This window comes from Pectinophora gossypiella, chromosome 29 (genome assembly GCF_024362695.1).
Source record: "Pectinophora gossypiella chromosome 29, ilPecGoss1.1, whole genome shotgun sequence".
NCBI classification, from domain to species: Eukaryota; Metazoa; Arthropoda; class Insecta; order Lepidoptera; family Gelechiidae; genus Pectinophora; species Pectinophora gossypiella.
This window is the reverse complement of record NC_065432.1, coordinates 937101-957590: the sequence shown is the minus strand read 5'-3', so window position 1 is coordinate 957590 and position 20490 is coordinate 937101. Positions and strand designations below refer to the sequence as shown.

The 20490-nt window shown below is 39.9% G+C and overlaps 1 protein-coding gene across 1 annotated transcript in view; it reads left to right on the top strand.

Moving 5' to 3' along the window:
• The window catches only part of LOC126379389 (cytoplasmic aconitate hydratase-like), a 57764-nt gene extending 39340 nt beyond the window's left edge, over nucleotides 1–18424 (top strand). The window contains exons 12-22 of the mRNA XM_050028123.1: nucleotides 2387–2549; nucleotides 5053–5153; nucleotides 5594–5713; nucleotides 6156–6312; nucleotides 7313–7419; nucleotides 8509–8637; nucleotides 11376–11512; nucleotides 11816–11989; nucleotides 12960–13056; nucleotides 13268–13453; nucleotides 14031–18424. Coding sequence (XP_049884080.1) covers nucleotides 2387–2549; nucleotides 5053–5153; nucleotides 5594–5713; nucleotides 6156–6312; nucleotides 7313–7419; nucleotides 8509–8637; nucleotides 11376–11512; nucleotides 11816–11989; nucleotides 12960–13056; nucleotides 13268–13453; nucleotides 14031–14141 — 1482 coding nt within the window. The 3' untranslated portion in view covers nucleotides 14142–18424. The remainder of the gene's footprint in view (nucleotides 1–2386; nucleotides 2550–5052; nucleotides 5154–5593; nucleotides 5714–6155; nucleotides 6313–7312; nucleotides 7420–8508; nucleotides 8638–11375; nucleotides 11513–11815; nucleotides 11990–12959; nucleotides 13057–13267; nucleotides 13454–14030) is intronic.
• Nucleotides 18425–20490: the final 2066 nt, after the last annotated feature.

The following is a 20490-nucleotide window of genomic DNA, read 5'->3' as shown; positions in this document are numbered from 1 at the left end:
GTAAAAATAATGAATAATTATTATTGTTAAATTATTTTCAACTATACCACGTACGTATTGGTGACAGAGTAAAAATATAATGATTTTAAATTGAGAACAAACATATGTGTACTCTTAATTTTTGTATTGAACCGCAGTCAGCATTTATGGACGTGACTTATTTTAGTTTAATATGGCCGTACAAATTGGCAGTCAGCACTTGCTCATTTTGAGTTCCGCATGCATAGACCTCGTATAAGAAATATGCAACCATCATCAACCCTAGCATTATCTCGTTTTCCACAAGGTCCGCTAAATATATTAAGTTATAATTATACAGTGTATGCCAAAATAGCTATCCGCTTATGAAACATTTTTCTTTTTTGTTAAGAGTAGAAACTCATGACAAACGCTGCATGAGCAATAAGGCCGCCTGTTGTGCTTTTCTGTATACATATACAGGGTGTTAGTGATATCGTAACGAAAACTTTGTGGGATGATTCAGACCATGATTCTGAGTTGATATCAAGTGGAATTTTCCGTCGCAAAAGTATGGAAAGGAAAATAACTCAAAAAAAAAACAAAAAAAGAAATCATGAATTTTTTGACAGGAAATTCCACTTGATATCAACTCAGAATCATGGTCTGAATCATCCCCCTCAATATTCGTTACGGTGTCACTAACACCCTTTATGTATAAAATAAGATTAATTACGTAAAACCTACGACACACATATACATTTACAAAATTAAAATATACACACATTAATAATTAGTTGGAAAACATAAAGGTATATGGGTGCCGCAGCTCACCAAAAAAGACAAGGGCAGGGTACATGTTGTCCTTATCTCTGTATTTTGTGTCCATTGTGCTCAATATAGTATTTTATCTATCTATCTAACTCATCATCATTTCCCTAGCATTGACCCTGTGAGAAACGGGATAATGTTAGGGAGATGATGAAATCAGTATCAATAAAAAATGCATTAAAATTTAAAAGTGAGCAAACCCAAATGCGTCATAAAATAGCTTACTCCGCAAGGTCTGCGTGTAAGCAAAACTTAAGTTCATCTGACGTGACATTTATTTAGCACGATTATGTGTCAAGGTTTTATAAAGGAATCCACATGTCTTGATGAACGAATAACTGCTGTTAGGATAGGTTAGCTGGAACATGGTATAAGAAGACCAGGTATGCTCAAAACTGACAGCTAGCATTTCAAGGTTAGCCCAGCTGACGTCATCCCACCCTGCGTTGCCATTTCGTAAAAAAATAAATTACTTATAAGGAAATTTTGTACTTTTAGTAAAAGATTTCCGTACAGTTTTAATGATTTATATAATGTGACAAGTAATAGTAATTAAATACATCATCATCAGCCCATTAACGTCCCCACTGCTGGGGCACGGGCCTTCCCTATGGATAGATAGGGAGATCGGACCTTAAACCACCACGCGGGCCCAGTGCGGATTGGTGGTTATTAACGACTGCTAATGCAGCCGGGACCAACGGCTTAACGTGCCTTCCGAAACACGGAGGAGCTCGAGATGAAAACTTTTTTTTGTGGTCACCCATCCTATGATCGGCCTTTGCGAAAGTTGCTTAACTTCAACAATCGCAGACCGAGCGCGTTAACCGCTGCGCCACCGAGCTCGCCCTAGGATACCCATTATCCGCCCTGTAGTAATTTAAAGGTAATAATAATGATGTAAATATGTAATTAATATTTACATATTTACATCATTATTATTACCTTTTATTATTAGCATTTGCAAAAAATAGCGATCGGCACATTGTTAATACCCGGAATAAAAATAAACTTGCTTTACAAGTCAGTCGATTACATAAGATTACTAAATCTTTTAAGGGGCATAGTATACGTTTTTACAATAAGATTCCCGTTGACATTCAGAATTTGCCTTTCAACTGCTTTAAGACAGTAGTTAAACAAAACTTTACAAAAAAGGTTATTATAAAGTTAGTGATTATTTAGAAGATATGAATGCATGGGATTAACTGTCTGAGAACTGATATTAGGCAGCTAAATTACTCAATTGTATACCTATCAATATTTTATGTTTATTTTTATTTTTTTAAAGAACGTCTAGGGCCCTGTGCCGAGGTTTTTCTTGCAGCTTCTTTTCCCCGGCTATATAGGTTGTGAGAAGCTGCAGTAGTTTTAGGCGGATGAGACGTTCGTTATGTAAAAATTGTCGATTCAAAGTGTAACTATGTTACCTACTGAATAAAGATATTTTTGAATTTGAAATTGAATTTGAATTTGATGAAGGCAAATCTGTACAGCGCCATCTGTATTGTTTTTGGGGAACGTTGCTTGGAAAGTCCCTCAAAAAGCAGCCAAAATGTAAGGAAATAATGAGTGTTATCGACTCCTTCTTCCTCAGGTGGGCTTCAAAGGCTTCGGGCTCTCACAGGACAAGCTGAAGGCTTCTGGAAGCTTCACGTACAGTGACGGGAAGACATACACCATCAGCCATGGCTCCGTCATCATCGCAGCCATCACCTCCTGCACCAACACTTCCAACCCGAGCGTCATGCTGGGGGCAGGTCAGTAAAAAAAAAAAAAAACTATTAAATCGAAAATTAACGGCCTCTATAGTCCAGTGGTTAAGCGTTGAGCTCACGATCCGGAGGTCCCGGGTTCGAATCCCGATGGGGACATTGTCGAAATCACTTTGTGAGATTGTCCTTTGTTTGGTAAGGACTTCAGGCTTGAATCACCTGATTGTCCGAAAAAGTAAGATGATTCCGTGCTTCGGAGGGCACGTTAAGCCGTTGGTCCAGGCTATTAGCCGTAAAAACACGTCCACCAACCCGCATTGGAGCAGCGTGGTGGAGTATGCTCCATACCCTAGTATGCTCCTCTGTGCCCAGCAGTGGGACGTATATAGGCTGTTTATGTTATGTTATTTATGTAATAAGTAAGAAAAAGAAAGAAAGAAACATTTATTACTCCCGTACACCACAGACACAGACAGACAGGTACATTACATTCAACACAGGACGGAAACCACACGGAAATCGATACACAGAAAAAAAAAAACATGATCAGAAATCAATAACAAAAAAAAAAAACAAACCAAAATCCTAAATATAATAAAATAGTAAGTAACAATGAGTACGACGTTTGACCGCTTCTTTGTTATGTAAATTAATTACAGTCATTGGTTTGTTAACCGTTAATGTGTGAACAATAATATTTGTCCATTCTTTAAGTGGAACTCGTAATAGATGTCTGTTTATGAGTTCTCAGAACTGGTATTTTTCTATGGGTTGTGAGGTGGATTACCAACCCCATCAACCCTAATGACAGGGTTATTATTGAGCCGCCGTAAATGATGTTCGAAAGTAAGATAAGCCGTTAAGCCGCCTGATACTTACGTTACGTCATAATACTCATGTCAGGGGCCTTTGGCGGCTCAATAATAACCCTGACACCATGGTTGACGAGGTTGGTAATCCACCACACAACCCACACGATAGAAGCAGAAGACTACACATTAAAGTTACTATTTTTTTAATTATAGAATAAAAAAATATGTATTTTTATTTCAGATCTTAACGCCTATACAGGGTGTTAGTGACATCGTAACGAAAACTTTAAGGGATGATTCAGACCATGATTCTGAGTTGATATCATGTGGAATTTTCCGTCGCAAAATAATGGTACTGAAAATAATTAAAAAAAAACAGGAACATTTTATTGCACATTAATTTTGCGACGAATTCAACTTGATATTGGTGCTAATTCCTGTAAATACCATCTAATTTTATTTTAAGTTATATCTGTCATTTTCTTATCCGCCGAAAAGGAAAGGGACGGGTAATCGACAAGCAAAAAGTAAAATTTATGGAACACACGTCAATTTTAAGCACAAATCTAAACCAACCGTCTAAAAATTTTACGTCCGTCAATAACCCGACACAGTTAAGTAGACAGCACGTCAAACGGATTGCATACCAGGGACGTACCTTTTGATTCGCCCGGGTTATTCATTCATTTACTCATTCTTCCTAAAATTAAGAGCTGTGAATCATCCGTCCCTTTCCTTTTCGACGGATATGAAAATGACGGATATAACTTAAAATAAAATTAGGCGGTGTCTGCAGGAATCGGGGCCATTAAGTCAGAATCATGGTCTGAATCCATCCCCTTTAGTATTCGTTACGATGTCACTAACACCTTGTATAGTGTTAGTACGAAAACACTTAGAAAAGTTATGTTAATAACATACAATTAAAAAAAAGTTTTTATTTTAATTCATATAATCTGCTTCGTCGGGACTCTCTAAGGGAGCTGTTTAAAGAAATAAATATACTGACGGTCGCAAGTCAATATATTTGTGAAAACATTATGTATGTCCGTAAAAATGTATCTCTCCTTGCGAGAAACTGTGAAAAGCATATTTACAATACAAAAAATAAAAACAAAATTGCTATTCAAAATTCTAGATTAAGTAAAATTAAATTCATCTTTTTTGGGGTTATGTATACGTTTTTACCAGTTAATATTTTGAATTTGTCAGAAAATAAATTTAAAGCTCATATGAAGCTTATTTTATGTAAAAAAGCTTATTATAAGATTAATGATTACCTAAGTGATAAAAATGTCTGGTATTGAATGAGTTCCTCTAGTTATTAAATAACTTGTAATGTAATTGATTTAAAAGATGTGTTGCTGTTGCAGTTTCTTGTCATTTCTTCTCCTTAGCCATAACACCTTGCGAAATGACGTAAATTCAAAAATGTTACATTGACCTTCAACAAGTTTATCCATGATAATTACGTTGAATAAATGATTCTGGTTTCTGATTTATTCCGCTTGTTCCCTCCGGAGGGAGGAGATTCGAATTTGGGAACTGGGTGAATTTCAAAATTTCAAGAAAAATATCCAAAAGGATCCTGGGTTTCGACATGAAAAAGTTATTTTTCAATTCCCAATTTTCCCAATTTCCCCAATTTTTCACGAAAGATTATATGACAGTCGCCACCAAACTTGACACATTTTGATATTCACCCAACTAAAACATGCTTAATTTGTCATCATCAGGTCTTCTCGCCAAGAAAGCAGTGGAGAATGGACTCTCAGTGCTGCCATACGTGAAGACGTCGCTGTCGCCGGGCTCCGGAGTGGTCACCTACTACTTGAAGGTCAGACATGCTGGCATGAACCCTGGGCCCGGTTTTTCATGCAGCTTCTGTCCCCGGCTGGGAGAAGCTGTAGTAGTTTTACCCCCGATACTCTAGCCATAGAGGTGGCCAATCAACTCGCGACACCAAACACTTCAGAACCCCGATACAGAACCCGCCGGCGTGGTCGACGATTTCCCTCAATCAGCGCTTATCGCTATCGACCCACTAGGTTAGAATAATTCTTTCAAATATTTTTCCTCTCAGACGACGCCCCGAGCCGAGGTTCACGTCTTAATGGGCACCCTCAGGCCCGTTGTACCGGGTGAGAGCCTTCAGCGCTCCCCATTTGTCCGGCCAAGTAGTTAATACCATGTGCGGTAAATCTACAATCAACGCCAGAAAGGTGACCTTCTTCACTTGGTGGACAATGGAGTATTACAATTATATTTCCCCTGCAGGAGTCAGGAGTGCTCCCCTACATGGAGAAGCTGGGCTTCAACGTGGTCGGCTATGGGTGCATGACCTGCATCGGCAACTCCGGACCAATTGACGACAACATCGCAAACACTATTGAGAAGGTATAGTGCACTGCACATCCTCTGTTTCACACACACACACACACACACACACACACGCACGCACGCACGCACGCACACACACACACACACACGCGCACGCGCACGCGCGATCATAAATGATTATTACGTGGTCAACGGTGAAGGAAAACATCGTGAGGAAACCTACATTCCCGAGAAACGCATTTTCGGAGGTATGTAACCTAATCTGTGTTGGGCTGGTTTTCCCTTCGCGGGTTGGAAGGTCAGACAGGCCCGGTTTTACCCGGGTTACAGTCGGTTCTGTAAAAAACCGGACCTGTCAAATCTTCAGGTTGGGTAAGCGGACCCTGTGAGAAACGGGATAATGCTAAGAAGATTATGATGAACAAGTATTATTCCTTATGTTAAAGGCATATAGTCGTGAGCCTGTTGTCATGAATAATTTTCTTTTAATGTGCGGCAGAACGAGCTGGTGTGCTGTGGCGTCCTGTCAGGCAACCGCAACTTCGAGGGCCGCATCCACCCCAACACGCGCGCCAACTACCTGGCGTCGCCGCTGCTGGTCATCGCATACTCGCTGGCCGGCACCATGGACATTGACTTGGAGACTGAACCACTGGGTGAGAGAATGCTCCGAAAAAGATCTTCCAAACACAGCCAAAAACTACCCAAAAAGATTTTCCGAAGCGACCGGAATATTACCTTAAAACCTCTTAAAAAGATTTATCAAAAGAGAGTCAAAAACCGGTTTTCCAAAGATAATTACAAAACCTTTTAAAGAGAACCACAATAACTTCCCAAACAGATCTTCTGAAGAGAGCTAAAACTTCTCAAACAGATGATTTAAAGAGAGCCCAAAACCTCCCAAAAAAGAGCCAATAACTTTTCAAACAGATTTTCAAAAGAGTGCCACTATAACCTCGCAATTAGTTCCAAAGAGAGCCACAATAACTTCCCAATAAGATCTTCCAAAGAGAGCCAAAAACCTCCCAAAAAGAGCCAATAACCTTTTAAACAGATTTTCAAAAGAGAGCCACAATAACCTCCCAATAAGATGTTTCAAAGAGAGCCGCAATAACCTTCCAATAAGATGTTCCAAAGAGAGTCACATTAACCTCCTAATAAGATGTTCCAAAGAGAGCCACAATAACCTTCCAATAAGATGTTCCACAAAAAGATCTTTCAGAGAACCAAAAATCTCAAGAAAATATACGCCATAGAGAGCCAAAAACCTCCCAAAAATATCTTCCAAAGAGACCCACAATTATCTCCCAATAAGATGTTCCAAAGAGAGCCACAATAGCCTCCCAAACAGATCTTCGAAAGAGAGCCAAAATCCTCTTAAACAGATTTTCCAAAGAGAGCCAAAACATCTCAAACAGATCTTTCAAAGAGAGCCAAAAACCTCCCAAAAAGATACTTCCCAAACAGATCTTCCAAAAAAAGCCAAATATCTCCCAAACATATGTTTAAAGAGAGTCAAAACTTCTCAAAAAGATGTTCTAAAGAGAGTCAAAAACCTCACGAAAATATCTTCCAAAGAAAGCCAAAATAACCTCCTAAAGAGAGATTTTTGTATGGAGTGCTTATGTGTTAATAGTTGCTATGTTATTCTCCCAGGCACCCGCAAGGACGGCTCTAAGGTGTTCTTGCGCGACATCTGGCCAACGCGCGCCGAGATACAGGAGGTCGAATCCAAACACGTCATACCGCGGATGTTCAAAGAGGTAATGTTGCAAACAGAAACCATGGTATAAGAAAACCAGGTATGCTCAGTCCTATGACAAGCCGCCATTGCTAGCCCATTGATTTATTTTTGATTTAATGATTTTTTTTATTGATTTGATTTGAGTAAAAAGTTAACTGATTTGACTAGTTGGAAACTAGCCTATTTTTAAAATAACATACATAGCATAAACAGCCTTCTGATCATGGTTTTCTTCTTTTTTTCTTTTTTCTGTGTATTAATTTCCGTGTGGTTTCTGTCCTGTGTTGAATGTAATGTACCTGTCTGTCTGTGTCTGTGGTGTCTGGGAGTAATAAACGTTTTTTTCTTTCTTTTTCTTACTTATTACATAAATAACATAATATAAACAGCCTATATACGTCCCATTGCTGGGCACAGGCCTCCCCTCAATCAACCGGAGGGGGTATGGAGCATACTCCACCACTTTTTCGGACAACCAGGTGAATCAAGCTTGCAAGGTCCTTGCCAAACAAGGGACAGTCTCACAAAGTGATTTCGACAATGTCCCCATCGGGAATCGGTCCCGGACCTCCAGATCGTGAGTCTAACGCTCTAACCACTAGACCACTAGACGCTGTTTAAATTACTTATAAACAACTTATTTTAAAAATACTTATCCGAAAATTGTCAAGTGGCCAATTCTTATAACTAACTAGCTTCGCTCGGGTGCAATGCTGAGGAAAAAATGAAATTATTTACGACATCACATTAAAAACCTCAAAAATAACAGTATTTCTCCACTATTTAATGGATGTTATTATACATAAAAACCTTCCTCTTGAATCACTCTATCTATTAAAAAAACCGCATCAAAATCCGTTGCGTAGTTTTAAAGATTTAAGCGTACAGTCATGAGCAATATAATGTACCCACTTTAGCACTCTGTCGCACTAACATATTTGACATTTAGTGAGACTTACAGTTCAATTTGTCAAAAAAGTTAATGTGACATGGTACCAAAGTGTATACATATTAATGCTCGTGACCGTACATGGGGATATAGGGACAGAAAAAGCGACTTTGTTTTATACTATGTAGTGATTATCTAACTGTTGATTGTATTTGGCAGGTGTACGCGAAGATCGAAAGCGGCTCATCATCCTGGCAGGCGCTGGACGTTCCTCGAGGGAAGCTGTACTCATGGGACTCCAAGTCCACATACATCAAGAAGCCACCGTTCTTCGATGGGATGAGCAAGGTTATTATTTTTTAGACATACATACATACATACTGTTGACGACAGGTCGACATGGCAATCGGGGCATGAGGTGAGCCGCGGAGGCGGGGTCGCCCCGCACACCCGCACAGTCCCCGCGGCGTCTTAGTCTTAGTGTCGCACGAGTCCGTATCGACCGCGTTTATCGATTATAATCTCGCTCACATAATTTATTGAATTAGAAATTAACATTAACACAAAAGAAAAACAATAGATTTAAAAGAAATCTAATCTAAATATTTATGGTCAATCAAAATTATAAAAAAGAAATTATTGAAAACTAAGAATAATATTTTAGAAATAAAATTAACGTTAGATGATTCAGATGAATAAATATTAACTTAAATGAAAACGTGGTATTATTTTATTCACATTTTGTTACATACATAATAAAAATATATCGATATTGAAAACGTCACGTCACTAGAGAATTGCCGTGTCGACCTGTCGTCTACATTACATCATAAACTCGTACGTCTCACTGCTGGACACAGGCCTCCCCTCAATCAATCGGAGGGGGTATGGAGCATACTCCACCACGCAGCTCCACTGCGGGTTGGCGGAGGTGTTTTTTACGCCTAATGGCTGGTACCAACGGTTTAACGTGCCCTCCGAAGCACGGAATCATGTTACTTTTTCGAACAATTAGGTGATTCAAGTATGCAGTGTCCTTAGCAAACAAAGGACAGTATCACAAAGTGATTTCGACAACGTTCTCGAACCCGGGCCTCCAAATCCCGAGCACAGCGCTCTAACCACTAGACTACAGAGGATGTAGCGTAGTCATCATATCCCTAGCATTGTCCCGTTTCTCACAGGATCCGCTTACCTAACCTGAAGATTTGACAGGTCCGGTTTTTTACAGAAGCGACTGCCTGTCTGACCTTCCAACCCGCGAACGGAAAACCAACCCAACACAGGTTAGGTCACATGCCTCCGACAATGCATTTCTCGGGAATGTGGGTTTCCTCACGATGTTTTCCTTCACCGCTGGGCACGTGATAATCATTTGAGATCCAAACATGAATTGGAAAACAAATTCGACTATCATTGGTTTTGGGTTATCCTGGATTCGAACCTGCGACGTCAAAGTGAGAGGCAAACGTTCCACTAACTTTAAGGTTTAAGGTAGAATAGGGTCTAATTGATAATACTTTTGTTTCCAGGAAATAGTGCATGACAAGAAGGGCGGAGGCGTTAGTTTCTTTATTTATAATACATAGTAGATTCAGACTAATGCCCGGCTGACTCGACTATTCATCCACTCGAATCTTCCTCCACTCGACTATTCCTCCACTTGACTCTTCCTCCACTCGACTCGTCCTCCTCTCGACTCTTCCTCCACTCGACTCTTCCTCCTCTCGACTCTTCCTCCACTGACTCGTCCTCCACTCGACTCTTCCTCCACTCGACTCTTCCTCCACTCGACTCTTCCTCCACTCGATTCTTCCTCCACTCGACTCATCCTCCACTCGACTCTTCCTCCACTCGACTCTTCCTCCACTCGACTTATCCTCCACTCGACTCTTCCTCCACTCGGCTCTTCCTCCACTCGACTCTTCCTTCACTCGACTTATCCTCCACTCGACTCTTCCTCCACTCGACTATTCCTCCACTCGACTCGTCCTCCACTCGACTTGGCCTCAGCTGAGCATTTTGGTATTCTAAGTAGTAGTAAGTAAAGATGAACTGACGCGTTGGGATCTGTCCGGTAAAGATGGTTGTGAAGCGTGGATAAATAAATAAACTTTTCGAACGCCAGAACGCACTGAACGTAGATCTCAACCAGACAGAATGTAAAGTCCACTGTATCTCGGCAGATGAGAGGTTAAGACCAAAGCCATGTAGAACTATTTTTTAAAACACATAATAACGGGTTCTTACCGCGTAACGTGACACAGTGAGTGCGGTGTGTCGTAGTGAGTTTGGCGCGAGTTCAGATGGTTCCGAACATTCCGATATCAAATACATAAACAAGCGGCAAAGAAAGAGGGTAGACAGATATGTCTGCCCGTAGAAAATTATGGATCTACCTACTCCACTCCAATCTCATCAGTCATCCCGTGATCATGGCACTTGCAACAGTGTCGAAATATCGGGAGTCTCATATCCCTGATTTAAACGCGGTAAGAACCTGTTATTATGTGTTTTAATTATGATAATAACCGCGTAAACTTAAAACAATTATTAGAGGGGAGAAATAAATAGAAATGAGACAATAATCTATGGAATAAACTTATTTTTACTCGCACTGAATTCAAAATACACTCCACTTACACGATGTTTATCAAAATCTGCCAGTAACGGTTAGACTGACTGTTTTATCCGGTCCTCACTAGCGCCATCTGTATTTCCTCAGTAGTATTACGGTTGCGTTGTCAACGCCATCTATTCGTCTTCTACGTAGTCCCATCGCGAACCACTAGATGGCGCTGTTATTTTAGATTACTTCTTATACATACATACACATACATAAACTCACGCCTATTTCCCACCGGGGTAAGCAGAGACTATAGAATTCCATTTGCTTCGATCCTGACACACTTCTCTTGCTTCCTCCACATTCATCGATCGCTTCATACACGCACGCCGGTTCAGAGTAGATCGTATTGAACCTTTTCTAAGGACATCTCCAATTTGGTCATCGTAAGTCCTTCTAAGTCCTTGTAAGTACTTCTTATACAATGTATGAACTATTTTTTTTCGCTTTTTGTATCCAGGAGCTGCCTCTGATGAGCGACATCGAAGGCGCCCGCTGCATCCTCTTCCTCGGCGACTCGGTGACCACAGACCACATATCCCCGGCGGGCTCCATCGCCAGGAACTCACCAGCGGCGAGATACCTCGTGTCTAGAGGGTGAGATATGCTTCTTTCTCTTTATTTTTTTTTTGACGTGACTTATTGTAGATTTGCCGCAGATGGCATTAACCAGTTGGCCGGACAAATGGGGAGCGCTGAAGGCTCTCACCCGGTACAACGTTTAAGACAACAGGCCTGAGGGTGCCCAGTTGGGCGCGAACCTCGGCTCAGAGCGTCGTCTGAGAGGATTTTTTTTGAAAGAATTTATCGACCCTTGTGGGTCGTTTTATTATCATAAGTTGTGATAAAATAAAAATATTTTTTTTTATGAATAAATGAGTATGAGTATTTCCTCCCCAGTCTAACCCCGAAGGAGTTCAACTCGTACGGGTCGCGGCGAGGGAACGACGCGGTGATGTCTCGAGGCACCTTCGCCAACATCCGGCTGGTGAACATGCTGGCTCCCAACGCAGGGCCTAAGACCACGCACTTCCCCAGCAAGGACGTCATGTCGGTCTTCGATGCCGCAGCCAGGTGAGAACAAAATGAAAAAAAAAACACTTCGAACGAAAAAAAACCTCATCCAAATCGGACCATCCGTTCTGGATTCGGGAGCTACGATGACGCAGAATTCAAATTCAAATTCAAAATTCAAAAATATCTTTATTCAGTAGGTAACATAGTTACACTTTGAATCGTCAATTTTACATAACGAACGTCTCATCCGCCTAAAACTACTGAAGCTTCTCACAACCTGTATAGCGGGGAAAAGAAGCTGCAAGAAAAACCTCGGCACAGGGCCCTAGACGTTCTTTAAAAAAATAAAAATAAACATAAAATATTGGTATACAATTGAGTAATTTAGCTGTCTAATATCAGTTCTCAGACAGTTAATCCCATGCATTCATATCTTCTAAATAATCACTAACTTTATAATAACCTTTTTTGTAAAGTTTTTGTTTAACTACTGTCTTAAAACAGTTGAAAGGCAAATTCTGAATGTCAATGGGAATCTTATTGTAAAAACGTATACATTGCCCCTTAAAAGATTTAGTAATCTTATGTAATCGACTGACTTGTAAAGCAAGTTTATTTTTATTCCTGGTATTAACAATGTTACAGACAGACAGACAATGGAATGGAACGTATTTATACTTAAACTTTTTCTGTGCATTGCGTCGGGTGTTAAAAAAGTTTTGTAGCAGCGCATCGGAGTACAGAGAGCGCTGCCCTATTTTCCCTAAAAAATAACATGGAAAATTCTGCACCGACAAGAGCGTGGCTCTTAAATTTATGATGATGATGTAAGGCTGTCTGGCCGTTGGTCCCGGCTGCATTAGCAGTCGTTAATAACCACCAATCCGCACTGGGCCCGCGTGATGGTTTAAGGCCCGATCTCCCTATCCATCCATAGGGAAGGCCCGTGCCCCAGCAGTGGGGACGTTAATGGGCTGATGATGGTGGTGGTGGTGGATGTAAGGCTGTATGTGGAGTTTGTCGGCAGGTACGCGGAAGAGAAGGTGCCTCTGGTCGCGGTGGTCGGCAAGGATTACGGTTCCGGGTCCAGTCGAGATTGGGCTGCGAAAGGAACGTACTTATTGGTACGTATCTGCGTTCCATCTCCGCGATTTTGTTCATAAATGAGGGTTTTTCCAGGCTATGTTCACCTAAAAACTATACATACAGGTGTTAGTGACACCGTAACGAATACAGAGGGAGGAGATGAATAGATAGTATTATTACTTGCTTATATGTAGCATTATTCCTTGCCTCGGCTGTCGCACGATGTTATAACCACCGCCTCCCCAACAGGGCATCAGGGCGGTGATAGGCGAGTCCTTCGAGCGCATCCACCGGTCCAACCTGGTGGGTATGGGCGTGATGCCGCTGCAGTTCCTGCCCGGGGAGAGCGCCAAGACCCACGGCCTCAACGGCTCCGAGCGGTACACCATCAAGGTGCCCGGCGACGTGGCTCCCTTGAGCAAAGTCACTGTCAAGGTGAGGTAACAACTACCATAATAGTAGTAGTATCACTCTACCTAATATCGCTCTACCTGATATCGCTATACCTAGTATCGCTCTACCTAGTATCACTCTACCTAATATCGCTCTACCTGGTATCGCTCTACCTGGTATCGCTCTACCTAGTATCACTCTACCTAGTATCACTCTACCTAGTATCGCTCTACCTGGTATCGCTCTACCTAGTATCACTCTACCTAGTATCGCTCTACCTAGTATCGCTCACCTAGTATCGCTCACCTAGTATCGCTCTACCTAGTATCGCTATACCTAGTATTACAGTACCTAGTATCGCTCTACCTATTATCACTCTACCACTATCACTAGTAGCTACCTAGTATCGCTGTTCCTAGTATCCTTTTACCTAGTATCACTACCTAGTATCACTCTACCTAGTATCAATCTACCTAGTATCACTCTACCTAGTATCGCTCTACCTGGTACCACTCAACCTAGTATCGCTATATTCGCTATACCTAGTATCACTCTACCGAGTATCGCTACCTAGTATCGTTATCTAGTACCCCAACTAAACATCTATTTTCAATTTCAGGTCGATACCGGCAAGTCGTTTGAGGTGATCGTACGATTCGACACAGAGGTCGACATAGCATACTATAAGCATGGAGGTGTCCTTAACTATATGGTTCGGAAGATGATATAATGGGGATTAACACTAGAAGCTCAAATGTAGGTGGCAGCGCTGTTGAGGGTTCCTAAATGTTAACAGTTCTCCATACTGTCCAACTGAAATTCGTGATAAATTGCTACAAAATGTGGAGTAACGTGGAGTGTATCCCGTCTGAAGGATGAGTTGCGAAAAAGAAAAACCATCATTGGAAAAAGCCAGTTTAGACTTTAGGGAATAAATATTAAAAAAAATATATATATTTCAGACAGATGCCCATATTTGTTAGCACTAACACACACACTAACACTAACACACACACACACACCTAACACTAACACACCACACTAACACTATAACACAACACACACACACACAGTGATAATACTATGATATTGCATTAAAACGCCGCGCAAAGGGTTATAGTGTAAAAATATAACCAAAACAATGTGTCTGTTTACTCAAATAGTATGGGGAACTGTCAAAGTTTAAGAACACTCAACAGTAGCGACACCTGATGGGAGAAATAGGCAGTTTATATCCTTATCAATTGGTGAGTCGATATTTGATTATAATCAATATGGGTGTTTTAAAAATATAAATTAACTTAAATAACCAAAATAGCTCGGTGGCGCAACGGTAAACGCGCTCGGTCTGCGATTGTTGAAGTTAAGCAACTTTCGCAAAGGCCGGTCGTAGGATGGGTGACCACAAAAAAGTTTTCATCTCGAGCTCCTCCGTGCTTCGGAAGGCACGTTAAGCCGTTGGTCCCGTCCCGGGGTTGGTCTGTTGGTGGAGGTTGTCCTTCAGTTTCAGTAATTTTGCTGTCTAATTGAAATGCGTTGGTTATTTAAGATGTTTTTTTTTATTTTTGAAACGCCCATTCTTATAGAATATTTAAAGGGTATAGTGAAATGATAATGACGATATTTTCATAAAGATTTTATTATTATGGGCGCCCGCACACGTCCGACTTTTTGTAGGATAGAAAATCGGGCCGATTTTTCTCCGATTCTTATGCCCGATTTTGTGACCGACTCGACGCACGTTCCATTTTTCACCGATAGTCGGATCGGTCGAGATGCACCGATTTTATTTCTGACCGACTTTTTGTAGGACGTGGGCGTTGCATTATTGCGAGCTATTAAGAGCCACGCTCTTGTCGGTGCAGCATTTTCCAAGCTACTTTTTTAGGGAAAAATAGGGCAGTGGTTTCCCTCTTGCCTTCCGCCCCGCAGTACTCTGTCTGACGAAAGTGAGATGGCGCCCAGAGTAGTCTATTTCAAAGCCATACTAGGACTCCTGTCCTTTGCCTCTGAATAGTACTGACAGTTACTGCTGCCCTCTGTCAGGTTCCATTGCGAGCAGGGGTTAAAATGGCCACATAGAAGCAATTAATCTAAGAAATCAATATTGCAATTTGACATTTGCGCATATAAAAGTAAGTGCGCAATGCAAACAAATGTCAAATAGCAATATTGATTTCTTAGAAGAATTGCTTCGATGTGGCCATTTTAACCCCCCTGTACAGTCATGAGTAATATCACGTACCCACTTTAGAACCGTGTCGCACTATCGTATTTGACATGTAATGAGACTTACGGTTTAATTTGTCGAAAAAGTTACTGTGACATGGTACAAAAGTGTATACATATTAATGCTCGTGACCGTACGTTCTATTTTTCTCCTACAAAAAGTCGGACGCCGTTAGTCTGACGTGGGCGGGCAGCCTTATGGAGGAGATAAAGTTGCTACCATTAACCTCGTATAGACAAAATTAAGTATACAATATTGTCACCCAGAGACGCCGTGTAAAGATCGAATTTAGTCGCCATGAGCGTAATGACGATACTGTAGAACCGATATTATTCTTTATTTTAACAGCCATAACATCTTAATTTGAGGGAACGAACTTATACTGGCCCCGATTCCTGCAGACATCTCTTAATTTTACTTTAAGTTATACCTGTCATTTTCTTATCCGCCGAAAAGGAAAGGGACGGATGATTGACAGCTCTTAATTTTAGGAAGAATGAGTAAATAAATGAATAACCCGGGCGAATTTTTAGACGGTTGTTTTAGATTTGTGCTTAAAATTGACGTGTGTTCCATAAATTTTATGCTTGTCGATTACCCGTCCCTTTCCTTTTCGGCGGATAAGAAAATGACAGATATAACCTAAAATAAAATTAGATGGTATTTACAGGAATTAGCACCACTATCTACATAACTTAATCCATACGTATTTACAAGGTTCGGACACTTTTTTAGAAAAAATCCTTGGCGATTGTGGGTCTATTTCTTTATAGTACGTCAGTGGTTGCTACTTTTGAAGAGAGGGTAACATCAAAAAGGTCGCGATCCCTGCAGACACCTAATTTTATTTCAAGTTATACCCGTCATTTTCTTATCCGCCGAAAAGGGACGAATGATTGACAGCTGTCAATTTTAAAATGAATGAGTGAATGAATGAATAATCCGGGCGAATCGAATAGACGTCTCGCTGGTATGCGACGCGTTTGACGTGTGCTGTCAACTTAATTCTGTCTGGTTATTGGCCAATGCAGTTTTAGCTCAAGCGACCAACCATTTGGCTGTATACCGAAAATGTCGACCTTGACACTGGCAGAATTGTCAAAAATGACAGAAGCCATACTTCAAAAATTGAATTGAATTGGCCAATGTAATTGTTTGATAGGGTTGTTTTAAGAGTTTAGCCTAAAATTAACGTGTGTTCCATTAGTTTTATGCGTGTCGATTTCCCGTCCCTTTCCTTTTCGGCGGATAAGTAAATGACAGGTGTAGCTCAAAGTTAAACGTGTATACTGGAATTAGCATAATTATATATTCCAGGGTATTCATTTGTATTCAATACCTTTTTAACGTTTAATTTGGGAATTTCCAAGCCACGTATCCAAAAAATAATATAGATGGCGATGTATGGTCACGAGTACTAACATATATACACTTTGAAACCATGTCACATTAACTTTTTTGACATATTAAACCGTAAGTCTCATTAAATGTCAAATATGATAGTGCGACAGGGTTCCAAAGTGGGTACATGACTGTCCAATGTTGCCTTCTCTTCTAATTTCATGGATAACAGACATATATGCATCTTTTATCTTTGTTTTTGGGTATAAATGACGACCCTTGTTATTACAACCAGGCACAACACATCTTCCACCCATTATTATTCTGATCAAAATAAAGAGAAGCAATATAATGTAGACGACAGGTCGACATGGCAATTCTCTAGTGACGTGACGTTTTCAATATCGATATATTTTCATTATGTATGTAACAAAATGTGAATAAAATAATACCAAGTTTTCATTTAAGTTAATATTTATTCATCTGAATCATCTAACGTATCGCTACAAAAACTTAAAGAATCTTCGTCACTGGTATCTCAAATGTGAATAAAATAATACCAAGTTTTCATTTAAGTTAATATTTATTCATCTGAATCATCTAACGTATCGCTACAAAAACTTAAAGAATCTTCGTCACTGGTATCTCCGACTTTTATAATAAAATCTTCCATTTCATTTTCCATTCCCATGTCTTTTTCCCAATATTAATTTTCAAGGTAAATTTGTAACAATTATTTTTCCGTTCAATGTCACAATTTTCTAACACTTTTCTAGCTAGTTCTCGAGCTTGAGATTGAATTATTGGTTTTTTTGCTTGAACACGCGACAAAGATGCAACCGTAGCCATTTTTAAAACACAATAGTAATAAATTATGTGAGCGAGATTATAATCGATAAACGCGGTCGATACGGACTCGTGCGACACTAAGACTAAGACGCCGCGGGGACTGTGCGGGTGTGCGGGGCGACCCCGCCTCCGCGGCTCACCTCATGCCCCGATTGCCATGTCGACCTGTCGTCAACAGTAGTTAGCAACATAATACTATATATTATGTGATCCAAATATCAAGCAACAATTATTTTTATATATGCCTCTGAAACATTATGTACCCAAGCCATGAGAACATAGGGAATTATCACGTTGAAGTTAAACAGCGCCCTCTATTATTCTTTTTAGAACGTGACCTGGAAATTCGCTCAAAACATGTATAAAACTCTTTAGAACCCTGTTCCATTGACATATTTTGCCTTTGGCGAGACTTTGTTTCTATTTGTCAAATAAGTTAATGCGATATGGTTCTAAAGTACGTAAGTGATGTTGGTTGTAACTTAAAAACATTCGAATTTTATATTTTTAGTGGGCATAGGGGGGTTTTTATTTATAATCTTCATTTTTAATTATGTTTACATTGAAAACGTAATATACAATTTGTACTGGGATTTTGTGGTTTTATTTTTAAACTTCGTTAAATACAGGGTGTTAGTGACACCTCCACGACCTCCGTGGTCCAGTGGTTGAGCGTTGGCCTCACGATCCGGAGGCCCGGGTTCGATTCCCGGTGGGGACATATCACAAAAATGACTTTGTGGCCCTAATTTGGTTAGGACATTACTGGCTGATCACCTGATTATCCGAAAGTAAGATGATCCGTGCTTCGGAAGGCACGTTAAGCCGTTGGTCCCGGTTACTACTTACTGATGTAATTATGTAGTCGTTACATATTAACCCTTAAGCAGGCCGCGGACATATGTGTCCCACATTGATTTTTCGATGCTGTAGCCAGGTTTTGGCAATAAAGAGTCCACAATCTGTCAAAATTTAATCGTAAATATATATTCTATGGTTCCGAATTTTCAAACTTTGTGTATCCGAACGTAAGTGACACTGACAGCCATTCGAGTTTCGTCTGTCCGTTAGAGACGTGTTTTTGAGTGACTGTGGTGGTTTTATACAGATTATGGCGAAACAAAGAAAGCTAAGTTTTCGACACTGGCAGAATGGTCGTACTCCTAAGCGACCCATTGCCATAATAAAAAAAAAAAAAAAAAAAAAAAAGCTAAGTCGTGCAATTTTTTGATATGTTAGAGATTTTGTTTTTTCCTAACAGGATTTGCATTATTTCTAGTTGATTTCTTGCTAAATTGTCTAAAACAAGGCAAATAATAATGTGGGGAACATGTGACCAAAGCCTGTTGAGTCGAACTTATTTGTGGGAGCTATATATCCTTTGCCTGTTCAAATCACCAATTTTTTTATACTAGCCTTTGCACCCGACGTTACTTGTGTTTTTTTTAAACATATTTGTTTTACTAAAAACTACGCATCATTTCGATTACACACAAATTTATTATGATTATGTTATACACAAATTATACTAAATTCGGGATTCATAATAAAATGTGAAATAAATGGGATTTATAATAAAAAGTATTTGATTTACTTACCACATAATAACCTCTATAAATATAAAAAATTAATACAATTATTTTTAAATTAAATTATTTATAAATAAATAATTAAATAAGTAATAGCAATTACAATTTAAAATAATAATGATCTAGTAATCAAACACTAGAATTATGAACAGACAAACATTCGACATTTATATATAGCTATCACATAAAGGATAGTCTCTATCCAGGCAATGGGATTATGTTTTCCCACATTTTTTTTTCAGGACTTTCAGTGTTTTTTTTCTGAATGTGTTGATAAGGAATCATACAGGCCGCTATTCAAAGCCTAAATCCATATATAACACTTTATTTCTTACAGCAGTTCTTCGGGGCCTGTTTAAGGGTTAAGAGAACGAAGGATGTCAGGGGCCTTTGGCGGCTCAATAATAACCCTGACACCAGGGTGGATGAGGTTGGTACTCCACCTCACAACCCACACGATAGATAGATAGTGACACCGTATCGAATACTGAGGGGGATGATTCGGCTCATGAATCTGAGTTGATATCAAATGGAACTTTACGTCACAAAATTCATGATTGTTTTCTTTTTAATAGTTTATTACACACTTTTGTGATGGAAAATTCCGCTTGATTCTAGCTCAATCATTTTCTTTTTACCTTTGATGGGTTTGCTCTCGGCCCTAGACATGCCCGAAGGCATTGACGAGGCCTGGGATGGAGCGAGCTCGCCCAGAAGGTGCCTGTTCATCCTGGCCTTGAAAGCTTCCGGGTTATATGCATTCGGAAATACAGAAGACGGCAGAGAATTCCAGTCCTTCCTCCTCAGTATTCGTTACGGTGTCACTAATAACCCTGTACACCTGTCAGAAAATATGCGTAAGTACCTTTTTTCCTTCGCCCCATTAATATGTATACACTTTGGTACCATGTCACATTAACTTTTTTGACAAATTGAACTGTAAGTCTCACTAAATGTAAAATATTTTAGTGCGACAGAGTGCTAAAGTGGATACATTATATAATATTGCTCATGACTGTATTGTCACGTGTTTGTGTGTTATAAACTTATAACATACATAATAACTTAGT